The sequence below is a fragment of the Athene noctua genome, chromosome Z, assembly GCF_965140245.1.
Source record: "Athene noctua chromosome Z, bAthNoc1.hap1.1, whole genome shotgun sequence".
Taxonomy (NCBI): Eukaryota; Metazoa; Chordata; class Aves; order Strigiformes; family Strigidae; genus Athene; species Athene noctua.
The window spans coordinates 13291008-13304945 of NC_134077.1; the positions used below are offsets into that span (position 1 = coordinate 13291008).

Genomic DNA, 13938 nt, shown 5'->3' on the forward strand with positions numbered 1-13938 from the left:
GGAGCAGCACCTGAGTGACTGCTTTGCCAAACTTTATTTATCTTGGAGCTTCTGCTGTATCCTCACACTGCAGAGACATATCCAAAACTGGAGGTGACCACTGAGCACACATCCAGAATTGAGAGGGCAATCCAAGATCCAAACATGCAACTTCTAAGTTGAAATGACCAAGCTGTCAGACCTCACAGCTGTAAGTTGAACAGTGGAGGGCACTGCCAGACAGACTTAGCTTTGGGCAGTTTATAAACAAGGCTTTCTTTAAATCACACATACAGTGAGAATGTTTGGCAAAGAAAGGGATATGGGGAAGAAAACTAGTAGGTAGCTGTGCTGACTGTGGTGAGAGACTGGGACAAGTTGGTGGAAACTGAAGCCTGATGGGAGTCACCATCCAATACTTGTTCCTACCTCTGGTTTCTGATGGCATTTACCACTACAGCAACTGAGTGGCTCTTAAATATTAATGCATCACCTGGTCCCTGCAAAGTGACAGGACTGTCTTATCTCCACAGGCAGGCATGGCATGGAGAGACTGTGGTAACAAACAAGCAAGCAAAATGCATGATTTGGGTAATTAATTTGTGTGAGCACTAATTTTCCTGAGGCTGTTGAACTAGACAGCAGTCTGCCTGGTGAAAGCATAATCTCGGTTAGTTTTCAGCTGCAGCTGTGCGTGCTCAGCTATTCTGCAATACAGCCTGGGACAGAGGTGGGGAGAAAATCTGATTCCCTCAAGTGGCATTCAGGTGTCTTAAATGAGACCTATCCCCTTTCCTCCCACACCGAGTTTCGATGGTTTGGAACAATTAATTCAGGACCCAACAGCCTTTTCCTATTATATAGTCCTGATCTATACCCAGATGATGTGAGCTGAACAAGGTGTGGATCCCACTGAAAAAGTAGTAACATGGGATTTTGGAACCAAAATTTGCTATATTCATGCCTGTGGGACGGAACGTTCCCTCCCTCCCACCATATTGTGTCACACCTAAAGAAAGACTGTCTTCTTTTACTATGTACTTGTACAGCATCAGGCACAGCAGATACCAACAGGGAACTGGTTTTCACTCTCTGTATTATAACAGAAACAAGATTTCCTATTCTTATGCTGTTGGACTCTATTAAGCAGTCTGCAAGTAGGACAGTACCGTAAAAGCCGATAAAAAGCAGAAGATCCCAAGTACTTGTAAAATAATGCATTTATGGTTACTTTGTTCAAATGGGTAGTCAGGTTAAAAAGACTCCAGGCAATTTTCTTCACAGGGGAGAGCAAAACTTTTATTCACAATAGTGTGAGTAGTTAAAATCTTACTCTTCTTCAAGTAGTATCCACTGATTTTTATCATTAACACCTATGGAACTAAATACCTGTCTACCAAAGAAACACAGAACTGGAAACCATTTTCCATAGCATAATGTGGAAAAAAGCATGCATTTATCTACAGTCTTGCTGCACTCCTACTGAGCAATATCACTCAAGTTTTACATGAGCAGTTGTATGACATTTTAATTCTCAACTGTTCAGCCATCTATTTTGCTCTGAGTCAACATGTGGCATACATGTATTGTGACATTTTAAATATTTTGTTTGTTTTGTTCCAGAATCTTTTAGTAGAAAGTGTGGGAAAAATAAATGTGGATCAAATCGGCTAACAAACAGGAATGTTAAGACTTGGACTTCTCAGAAGCTTGTAATTGAGACAGTTTATAATTAACTTCCTGAAATGGACTAATGAGACAGGATCTGGTTTGTGAGTCACAAACATTATAGTAATGTTATTCTTCCCCTGTAGCTACTGTTTGATAAATTATCTAATCCTGATTTAGTGGTCTAGTAGCTAGTTTCACATGAGCATGTGGGATGTAGCAGATCATAGGAGGGAGAGTTATGCAAGGGAATATCCTTCTTGCTTTAGATAGGATGTTCCTATAAAAAAACTGGTTCACTGCTGGGAACTGTGAGATTATCTAAGAGTTTCAGTCCCATGGCTGGAGCACTAACCAAAGGTCCCCTGCAGTGTTATGTTTAACAGCACTGTTCTCAACTCTAGCACAGAATTTAGTCATCTCTCTACAGAACACTTGGTTTTTGGCAGCTTCACAGGAACTCTCAGTTATCCTGCATCATGCCATATGGGACAGTCACACCTTCCTCCAACATCCAGATTTTCCTTAGAACCAACAAAGTCCTGTCTTGCATTTCAGATGAAGATGTGTAGCCATCTGTCTGGATTAGAGGTGACACATATGCCATGGAAAGTAAACACCAACTAAACCCCATACTGTGACTACAGCCTGGAACAGAGACCAGATCTGCAAAATGAAGGGCTTTGGAAAGGTGGATAGGAACTCATTCTTCACTGACATCTCTTCCAACTCAGGGCCACCGACAGAAGCTAGAGAAAGCCAGGTTCAAAATAATTAAAACAAGGTAGTGCTTCACAAAGTAGGCATTAAAGTTGTGGAACTCCTTGCAGAGGAAGTTGTATATGATAGAACTTTTACAAGGCTGTAGAAGGAGACTGGAAAAGTACTCGGAAGAGAGATCCACTGGAGGTTACTGATTAAACAAGCCATAAAAGCCTCTGGAAATGCCTTGAATTAAAACCACTTGGAAGCTGGAAGAGTATTAGAGAGAGAGATAATTTATGCTTGGGATAAATTGAGCTCATTTGGAACTTTGGAATAAATAGCACAGTTTATACGTGCTATAAATAAAAAACACCTCCATGTGTAAGACATGTTAGAGCCTCAGCTCTTAACTAGTCAACTAGTTAATAAGCTTGATCTACTGTCAACTGATTTTCTAACAAGCTACAAAGAATTATGAAATACTGGTAGTTTATGCTTTTTTATAGTCGTTTATAGAGGCTGCAAGCACATAGATGTAATTCCCAGAGGAGGCATCATATGATGTTCTGAAGATACTTGGAAACAACTAATAAAACCAACAGCCATGAAGACTTTTTTACATTAAAGCTTCATGAAATTCACTGCTGGCAAATGTAATGTGATACACTTTAGAAGAATCATTGTAATGACTTCGATTTGATTCTGATTTAACTAGAATTACTAGGGAAACACTGGTGTACCATTGCGAACAGCATGATAAACAATTTCTGAAGGCATTGAAAGACAAAAGCAAGATGTTCTAGTACTTAAAGCATGAAACTAAAACCAGGATTGATCCCTTCCAGCAAATCTGTGCCTATTTTACAATCTCACAGTTCTGCTGTCACCTGGAATGTTTGCTGTGGTTAGTCTTCCTTACCCTACTTGCTAAAATGGTAGAACAGAGATGAAGATGAATTAAAAAAAATGCTATGTGAATGGAAAAACTGATTTCCATGTGATCACAGAATGAAGAACGTTGCACTTTGCTGAAAGGAAAAAATAAGAAGGGTCATGATTAAAAAAAAATGCCAAATAATAAGTGTTATAAAGAAAGTATTATAGTCAGAATTATAGAAGTGGGCACTTCCTCTCATCTTCCCTCAAAAAAAGACATAGGAGTATCAAAAAAATACTGAAAAACAGCATCAAAAGGCTTAAAAAAATCAAAAACTAACTTGCCTACCCATTACCTGGGTGGACAGTCCTTTTCATAACATTTCTTTTGTCGCCCATTTGGCTGTGTTGCTGGGTCGCAGAAGGAGTTTTTGATCGCTCCGCTTCCCTTCCGCATGCAGTGGGCAATCTGGCGTCGCACCCCTGCAAGAGAAAGACAAAAAGAAAAAGTAGTAATCCATGTAGGCTGGGGATGATCTGTAGGTATCCTCTAGCACGGGGAGTACACACTGGTCATACTCCACATCCCAGAATAAAGTACCAGCTGTGAAAGTCAGTTATGCTGCCTGTCTGGGCTAAGTCAGGTGTAAATATCCTTCAATGAAGTTGAAAAGGTGTTAAGCAAAGCTGTTTTGGATCAGACAGCTCAAGGAACATGTTAGAAAGCACTTTCCTTAATCTCAATTTAGATGTCAGTCTCAGAAAGGGCTCCTGCAGGCCCCGAAGCAGGTTTAAGGACTATGAATGGTTCTTGGATTTCTCGCAGATAAGAGACAGTAACTCAGCAGCACCAAGCTATTCACGGCAAAGGTAACTTTTCTGATATTTTCTTTGTACTTCTGGGAAGGTTGTTTAAGCAGAATCCATACTGGAGTGTATCAGCAAAATTGTAACTCTGTGTCTTTTGGTGCTGAATTTCACTTTTAATAAGTTTTTGTACAAACCTTGACTGAAAATGCTAATGCCATATGAGGAAGAAAATCTTGTTTTCTAAATAAGTAATACAAAGCACTCATCACAAGAGGGAAAGCACAGTAATGATGAGAATACAGAGACATACTATTTGGATTATTTCCTAATAATTCCAGTTACAAAAACTCCCATGCATTTAACAGAAAGAAACACGAACCAAAATACTCTCTTACCCTAGTGTGAATCAAAAGGAATCTAGTTTCCAGAGGCCTGCCTTCCACACAGTTCTGCAATAATTTGAGGCAGGTCCTGTGCTGCAAACCCATTGTAAAAAAAAGTATTGTAGTATTACAGTTTGAAAGGTTGTAGCTTCATATAGAGGCATTAAAACAGTGGCAGTAGGCCCATACAAATCCCAAGGACTAAAAAGACCAAAGAAACCTTGTTTATTAATTCTTATTAAACTAACTGTGCAGATGGTAGGACACTGTACCTCTGTGACTTTAATTCTTTTCCTGGAAAGCAAAGGGCCTAACAGCATTGTTAATACAGTGTTAGGCTATTTTGGTAGGTTGTAGTCAGATATTACTGAAAAAGGCCTCCAGAACACAAGGAAATTAAAAACCTTCTATGCGTATTTGGATCATTCCACAGAAGCAGATGGAAACCTGTATCTCGTTTTTATAGCACCTTAAGACATCAGGTCTGTGACACTGGGAGGAAATGCTATAGCTTTCAGAGTACTTTCAGACCTGCATCAGAGACATATAAGACAAATACATGCAACAGCACAGGATTTGATGACTGAGTCTCCTCCAGTCATACATGAAGGTTGATTTGCTAGAACAAGGATTAGTTTCACTTAGAAGAGAGGATTATGGTACTGTAGTCCTGTGTCTCCCATTAATACTCTTTACTGAGGCATTCAAGCTCCAGGGTACATGATGTGTAAGTAGCTGCATGACTCTGCAGCATGGCTGGATGTGGCACTTTCCTGTCCCTAGAGGACTTGAAGCAGCAGAAAGCTTTTTGATTCAGTGCAGACTTCCAGTGAGCAGTGCTCTGTTTTATGCTAGGAAAAATGTAGCTGGAATAGTTAGCAACCTTCCAACTAGTTGTAAACAAAGTAGTCCACAGAAATATGTTTCTGTCCCTTTCAAAATCATGATATGTTGCTGTTACAAATGCAGATAACAAGTCTTTCACTTTGATATTTTTTTTAGTCATTTCAGCTGCTGTAATTCACTTTAGAACCACTATAAACCTTTGCACTAGTTTTGTTTCAAGGCTGTATATTCTTATAAAACATTTGCTGATGACTGACATCAATAAACTAATTTAATCACACAAACAATTTTTATTATGGAAGTTATGTGAACTCCTACTGTAGTTTTAAAATCTGGGAAGATCTGGGATGGATATATATATATTTAAAGAAGCCATAAAGCACAGCTTTTTCATCATAACTGTTCAGTTCCAAAGTTGGCAGGAATCCTATATTCATATATTGATATGCATGTATATATGTAGGCATACATATAATGACATAATGAAAGAGTTTGGCTTTTAGCTTGAGCAAGTTGAACTAGAAAACATTGCAAAAGCAGAAAACCAGTCACTTCACATTGACCCTGCTCTACCAAACATTTACACAGTTATATAACTTAGTTGTGTAATATCCTACTTAAGTCTCAGATTAAAAACTCTAAATATACTTTAAAACTCAGTAAAAAAACCCCCACATAAAATTGGAAACCTAAACTCGATTTTTGTAAGTGTCTGAGAGTGTAGCTGTTTTCACCTCTTTTACTTCTCTCTGACCTCAATGCTAACTAGCCCATGCTGACAACTGTTTTGCAGGCACGAAGACGCTGGCTGTATTCATCAAGACATTGTCTCTGTGGTTATAATCCCACTACAAAGATCTTGCTTTTTCCTCTGGGGTGGGAACATCCCATTCCTTTCTGCTCACCTTGGCACTCATTGCACCACAGTCCTTCCCACACCCATGTTTCTTTACACAGAAGTGTGCCATCTCAGTTCTGTGAAAAAAACCTACAAATATTTCTGGGAAAGAAAAAGAGAAACCAAGGATAACCACAGTCAGATCCAAGAATGCTTTTGATTTCACTAAATCTACTCAGAGATTGCTTATACCTCTCTGTGTCACCTCATCCCTGATACAGGACTTTTAAAATGGGATGTTGACCCACTCTGTTCCTGATTTCTCACTTAGTTTGAAAAAAAAACCAAACACCAAGGTGTCAGTTTAAAAACATTGGGTGTGGAAGGTTTTTGAAACTGAGATTAGAAAACTGTTGGCTGCACAGCCCTCAGTTTGGGCAAAACTAAGGCTGAGAACAACAGAAATGAAGGACCAGAAGCAAACATGCAAACTATGTAGGTAAAAGAGTGTATTTGATTGTAAAACTAATTTGGTCATGTAATTGTCACAGTTGTGCATCAAATCAGATCCTCTGCATGGATTTCACTTTGGTACCTGGAAATTATATTCAGTGAATGCACAAGTTATATACACAATACAAGAGCCTTTACATTCCTGGTGTTATAAAACTTAGAACCATAATAGCGAAAGAAAATAGAGTGACCTTTGTTTTCTAAAATCAATCCTACATGTTTAGTACTACATTTCAGTTCAGGAACACCTGGAGGTAATTTTGTAAAGTAGCTCTGATAACAGTTGTGAAGGATTTAGAGAGCACATAACAATTAACCCCCAAACAAATATTACATTTATGTTCTTTTGCAAAGCTTTGAAAATTTGCCAATTACTGATGTTATCTATGGAAAAGTAAATTGCTGAGGTTGCCCAATATCTTGCCTTAGTTGCGGCTGTGCTGTGCTTTACTCCTTGTTATGTTCAATGCCATTCAAAGCTAATTCTAAGAAACATGATTAAAGCCTTTAGACAAGGATGACGGATTTATACTTGTAATTTCTAATTGACCATTATTTAATTGAAGAATAATGGGTAGCTGGTCTTGAAGAAAACTCAGTGAGGCATTTAAATTAATCTTCCTATAAAAAAAGCTTGAGGGCTTTACATGCTGTCTTGACAGTATGCTCTGGAAGGACAGGCTCTTGGCCAGAGTGTGCAGCAGTTTGCAGGACACTATCCAGTGTGCACACATCCTGACTGCAAAGCAGTTCCTTTCTGCATAAAGCAAACGGCAGGCAGAATCAAACTACCCTGCTGTGAGGACAAAGCAAGGCTTACGGTTTTTACTGTAAATTATCCCCTTCGGCATTTGTTTGCCATGAAATAGATTGCAATGTAGTTACTGAACTATCTCCTACATTGCAAATGGACATCAGGTATTGCAATGTGTTCTCCTTCTCCCTGCACATAGTATTAGGTATGCTTGCTACAGAAAACACTGATTTTCCAGAGAATATTTTTCCCATGTTAAAGGGTGTTATTGTAGACTGGCCTGTCCCACTTTTTGAGACTACAGAAGACATGGGCACGTGAAGGAAATGAAGAAAAACATGAGCACATTTGCATCTTCTCTTTGTCAGTGTAATGGAGTTGGGGGAGGATACGTGTCAGGGCATGTCATGCTGCTACCTTGAGGCCAAGAATCTTTTGGAAAATATCTCTAGGGAGCTGCCCTGGGTTAATTTTGAGAAGGGACAGCTTCACTCTACAAAGTCATTATTCATTACTGGGACTTTTTCCAGGTACATTTCCCTTGGATAAGGAGATGTATCATAGGGCTTTGTTCTCGGGGCTTCATGGTAGTTGGGGCCTTTGGCCAATATGAGCTGCTATTGACCACAGATCAGATTCGGCTGGGTATAAACGGAGTCCCCTGGGGGGGCCATTTGGAGCTCGTCCCCTGGAGCAGCAGCTGCGGTCGAGGACTCTCCCCTTGGGTCAGGATGCTGCCCAAGGAAACTCCTCAAGGTGCCTTGGGTTGGGACGCTGCCCTGAGCAGGTCCTCGAGGTTGAGAGCCCTCACTTGTCAGGTGAGGGACAGAGAGGTTTGTGTTGTCATTAAACCCTAAGGAGCGGTGCTCTGTTCTACATTTTGGGTTGTTGTTAAACCCTAAGAAGTTGTTCTGTTCTCCTCTCACAGACATTCGAACCTGTAATCTGCAGAGGGCTGGTTAATTGTGTTGACAATAAATTTTTAATTTTTGGTGGTTGGTTGTTTATTTGAGAGCCTCTGTAACACCCTGCATCAGCTCATTCCCGTGCCTGTAGCCCCATTTGCCACTCTTCAATCTTTTGGCTCCAGGAAGCATTTGTTTGCATTGTCCTGATCTCTGTGGCTACAAAAGGCCGAATTATCCTCAGATTTACTGCTACCATATTGACCAGTCCTGATGAGAGGCCATGTATGAGATCTTTAGGCAGGTTCAGGCTTGCCAAGAGACCAAAATTCTAGGTAAGGATCAATTTCTTTCACTGGCTGTGGCTGTCAAAGATGGTTCAGTAGTTCATCTTTCTTGGCCCCTTCTTTTATCCTGAAAACCTATTGGTTTATTATTTATTAAACGGTAACTGCAAAATTCCTTGAAGGTTATTTTACCACTACATTTAGTCTAAATAAATGTAACCTTTCTTATCTTCTTGACCCCCACTGAAAGCTTGTCTTCATTAAGACTTGTCATGCAGCACACCAACAGCAGAAGATGATCTTGCCTATTTAAACGCACTTTATCTTACAAACATTTCAAAACTCTTCAAATGCCTGAGATTTGGCACAACAGGTCTATTACTGCCAGTGGCAATAAATTCTGAATATAAACAGAGTGTATGTTCAGATAAAATCAATCTCATCATTCAAAGCCAGAAGTTCCGTGGAAGTCAGAGAAGGGTGTTGCTCAATTGAGCAACATTGGGAACATTCAGTTCTGCCTTTACTCTGCCTCCTGGTCCTGAACTGAACCTGGGGGGATCAGACCACAGTAATGCGTAACCATGTGAGACTTTCTGGTTCTAGGTCAACAATCACTACCATGACCATATTCCCTGCTAAATGTAGCAAGATTAGAGTTTCCAAATTTCTATAATGATGGAGAGCTAACATTTTTCAAATACACTTTCCCTGCTGCTACACTCTTTCTTTTACGCAACAAAGCTCCAGGTATTTTTGCTGATGTGTTTGTGCTCTGATCATCCAGGCATAAACCTGCTGTATTACTGCACCAGTGTGGCACTTAGGAGGGCCAGACAGCTCAGAATCAGTGCCAAGCTAACACAACAACAGTACAGTTGGTCCACATTCAGACAGCCCAGAGCACAACCAGATTAAGCATTGTGTACCTGCAGAAAACTGCAGACAGACTGTAATACCAGAGCTCCCCTGCTTCAAGTGATGCAGTGATGCCTGGTACTAAGGTTTCCCTTTTTTTCTGGGCAGGAAGTAACAATACCCTGACTGCATCATGTATTGGCAGATTACATTCTCCTTTAGACCTGTTAAGTTATTTTTATAAAAGTATGTATCTAAGAGGGAAGAGACCAAAGGGTCTATTAATTTCTTTTCTCCTACCCATGAAATGACACAGGGAAAGTTTTTGAACTGTGATACACTTCTTGGTTCTCCTGAAAACTCATGTCAGTAAGTCCACAGTCTTGCCTGAAGCATAACATTTCTACTTATGCAAAGAAAAAGCCAATGAGCTCAAGAAACATATATTAAGAGCCTAAAGACAGTAAACAGGGGAAGCCACTTATTAAATAAAAACTGAAAAAACCTGTATGTCCTGCAGCCTTTTATTTAAGTAATCCATGTAGCAGTTAGAAATCAAAGTCACACAGTACTTTAGTCAGAAGGTAGTACACAGGGTTATAATTAGTGAGAAACAGTTCTGGGGAATAGTGCAGTTAAAGTAAAAAAACTCCTAAGTGACATAATAAACAGTATAGTAACACTTTCCCCCCCTCTTTTTGTTGTCATGCTAATTGCTACGTTAAACACTATTCACAACTAGGGATTAGAACTAAAACATACAGCATGCAGTTAAGCAAAACACTTGTTTTGGGTACCTATTTAAAGAAAATGGTTTTGTTTGGCTTTTTTTTCCCAGCTAAAAAGAAAACACACAGCATTTTGTGTTGAAAGATTCTTCTAAAAAACCCAAACAAAACAAAACAAACCACACAAATATTTGCACAACCATATATATATGGATGTGTAAATATCTCTATGGTATGTACATTATATATATTTTTTAATAAATTATTATATACCCCTGTATACCAGGGATGGGGTAATTTACACTACTGTTCTAAAATTCTTCTTTTAATCTTCTAAAATTAAGGTCATACAATGTACTTTGTCTGAACCACTGAAAAGGCATTGTCTTCCCTGACAGGAAAGATTAACAAGTTGCTATCATCACTGCTTCTAGACTCCCAACTGGATTTGTTAGAACATTTCTTTTTCTTTTTCTTTCATTGTGGGAAGTAAAGAAAGCAATAATTATCAGAAAACATCAACAATACCCTAGCATTAGAAAGAGAAAAGGCTTATTTCATGTTATGTGTCCAACAGCTGTAACATTGATCTTCTACTGTTCTGTACAGTTTTCACATAGCTGGTCAAAGAACAAGGTTTCCATTCTATCTTCAGGACTGTTCTGTCCAGTGAAACTCAGGAACTAATTTAGACAGAAGGCTACAATCTTTTCTCCCCAAGTGCAGACTTCCTTTCACACACAACATTTTTCTCATCTTTTAAAAATTATTCCCACAAAGGACGGATAAAATCCTTTACTTTTGTAAAGAAACCTTCAGTCTCTTTGTCATTATTGTTGCTTTACTGCAAGCTTTAACTTAATCTCATTGATCTATTAACTACTTTAAAGAAAGTCTTCCTGCTAGCATTTTCTGTGTGTTACCAAAGGCAAACTTCTAGACCTGTTGTTAGATCCTACTTCATGGTCATCATTCTGCTGGTCTGGTTCAACATGCTGCACAGGACTAAAAATATAACTGCAGCTTTCCCCAAGCCATTATACTGAGAGTAGGAAAGACACAGAAGTTCTCAAGACTGATTTAAATAAACTAATTATTGAGAAATGCACAAAAAGCATTGTTACTTATCAAGACAGGACAGAAATTAAGAATATTTTTTTGTAGTTAACATACTGGAGAGACTCAGTAGAGAAACAAGAGTAGGTCATAGATTAGTATTTCTGTGAAGTAGGGTTATTGTGAACAATACTGACAACAAATCATGAGGAAAGAAAACTGTAGTTTTTCATTTTGGTTCAGAGAAGTTGAGAATTTCATGGCAGGTGTTACAGAAGCCTATTTGCCTTAAATAATTTAATAAAATTTTATTTTAAAGCCAAAACACATTATTGTAATCATGTGATTGCTCTCCCACCAAATGCAGATTAAAGAACTTTACGTCTTTGAGAACACTGTCTGGATAACTTAAAAGACAGTATTTGCCAGTAATGAAGAGAAACAGTAATAGAAAAAGGAAGTGAGGAATTACCTCTTCCACAGGTAACACTGCAAGCTGTCCAGTCTCCATACTGCCAAAAATACTCTGGCTCTCCAATCTCATTCTCATTACTTTCTTCTTTACGTACAGTATATTCATACTTGATTCCGGGGTTAGTTTCTTGAAAAAGTAGCTGGAAAAAGAGTTTTGTTTATTTAATTACTTATGATTTTAATAATCTACTGGCCCAAAGCTTTCTAAGTGTGAGAACCGAAGAATCAGCAAGCTTTAAAGCAAGCCTATTTTTGAGCCTACTACCAGTTCAGAAAAGCAGACTGGCAAGAATTCCATTTGTGCACCGACAATGGCATATGTATCTTTCTAAGACACAGTTGTTTGCCATTCAGTTTTGCAAGCACAAATGGGAGTAAGTGGGTCAGCATAATTGGTATCCTATTGACAATAAGGAAAGATAACGCAAAGTCCATCCAAGGCACTGCCAAATGTGCTGCTGATTAAGAGCTATTGCCTATCACCACTATAAATTTTAATTTCCCTACCCATCTGAAATAGCTGTTACAAAATAACTGGTAGGTCAGAATATTACAGACTTTATTCAGACACTGGTTTAATATTATTTTTCAATGTTTGTGGATTAAAAAAGAAATTTGGCTGATGAGAAAAAGAAAAACATGGTCAAAGGATAAAAGACTTCAGCAATGAACTTCTACTCTTCCTCCTAATTGTTTCCTTGACCTTTTTACTGACAGTGAAGATTAAGCATCCATTAGAAGTGCCTTCTCACCAGACATTCAAAGTGTGAAAGTGGCTCCCATCAACACCCCTAATACTTGTTTTAATTGTATGGTGGATACACAGGCAAACAAGCCAGGAAAAAGATATTCAGAGAACAAAGGGGCAATTTATAACTATTTTTGCAGAATTAACAGAAGCTGATTATAGTGAAGTTAGAATCTATAAAGCAACATAAAAGAAACAAAAGGAAGCAACCTCAGTGGATGCTAAATGGATGCATTTCACTTACCATAAGCTATTAATCCATCTATCTAATGCTGTATTTTCTTGCTCAGTGTAAGCTGTCACTTCTGTCAGCCTTCCCTAGCTCTCACTGTTCACAGCCTGACATCAGGTCTTTTTTTATGATAAATAGTTACTTTTCATCTGGGCCTAGTTCACATCACAGCCACGTGTTGGCCTAAGCTGTCACAAGAGACAAGGAGGTTTGGACAAAGGACTGACCAATTACAGCTGGCAGGATCGCCATCCTAGTGGCAGCACTGGATCATACCAGCCTTTAATAATCATCAGACTATGATACTGGACATCTTTTTTTCAGACTAGATGAACAACTCTCTCAAGCAAGGTGTTTATTTCTCTCCAAACCAGCTCAATTCATTTTTGCAAGACAACATGTTAATAGAGTGGTTTATATACAAATCTGTGTATTTTTCCAGCCTCGGTTTCAGAGCCCCAGCATATTCTGCTTCTGCTAGTGATTTCCTATTTACCTGAATCCATATTGATTCATTGGTGGGTCCTGGAGCAGTGAGATTTTCTAGATCTCCTGTTCTGTCATACTGAAATATTGTGCCTGCCACTTTGTATTCACCATTCCACTGGATGATAAAGCCTCCGTTCAGGTAATATTTTTCTGGGTCTTTGCTTCGCACAGCAAGGAAATTTCCTGCTTCTGCAACTTCCATGACTTTGATTCCCCTTGCACCTTTTGGAATTAGCCCAATATCAACATATCCTATGAGACAATAAAGATTCATGGAGGTGAATAACAAAAATGTCATTGCATTTTAGTTACGTATAAAATTATTAAAATACCAGCTTTGTTTGAAAAATACACAGAAAGGTGCTATCACAGAGCTTGTATTTCAGTTAGTTAACAGTGTGATGTTCCAAGCCAGATTTTCCAGTATCAGCTGAGAAATACAAATATGCATTGGGTTTATGCAATGACAGCGGCATTTAGAAGGAATATGTGAGTGAGTGATTTTCTGAGCAGCATCAGGGAAATCTACTCCACAGATAAGCATCAACATCTCCATAACCATACCCAAGGACGCTTGCATACTGCAATGTGAGTAATCTGGAGAAATGCCAGGGAGTCCCAGGAAGTTAACAGTCTGTTGTGGGAAAGGTCTTTTCAATCTGCAAGAAATATTTTCATCTGTCACCAGTGTACAGGTATGTACATGATTCCATGTACCTTAATTTCTCCATGACTGTTTCCCATAGATAGCCTTGCTACAAAAAAACCTGAATGTTATTTAAATGCCTC

General features: G+C 38.8%; 1 protein-coding gene across 1 annotated transcript in view; it reads right to left on the reverse strand.

Annotated features, from left to right (window-relative positions):
- Positions 1–13938, reverse strand: part of ADAMTS12 (ADAM metallopeptidase with thrombospondin type 1 motif 12) — a 171182-nt gene that overhangs the window by 26924 nt on the left and 130320 nt on the right. Inside the window, exons 15-17 of the mRNA XM_074932675.1 lie at positions 13157–13401; positions 11679–11820; positions 3585–3711 (exon numbers count right to left, since the gene is read on the reverse strand). Of these exons, the coding sequence (XP_074788776.1) occupies positions 3585–3711; positions 11679–11820; positions 13157–13401 (514 nt within the window). The remainder of the gene's footprint in view (positions 1–3584; positions 3712–11678; positions 11821–13156; positions 13402–13938) is intronic.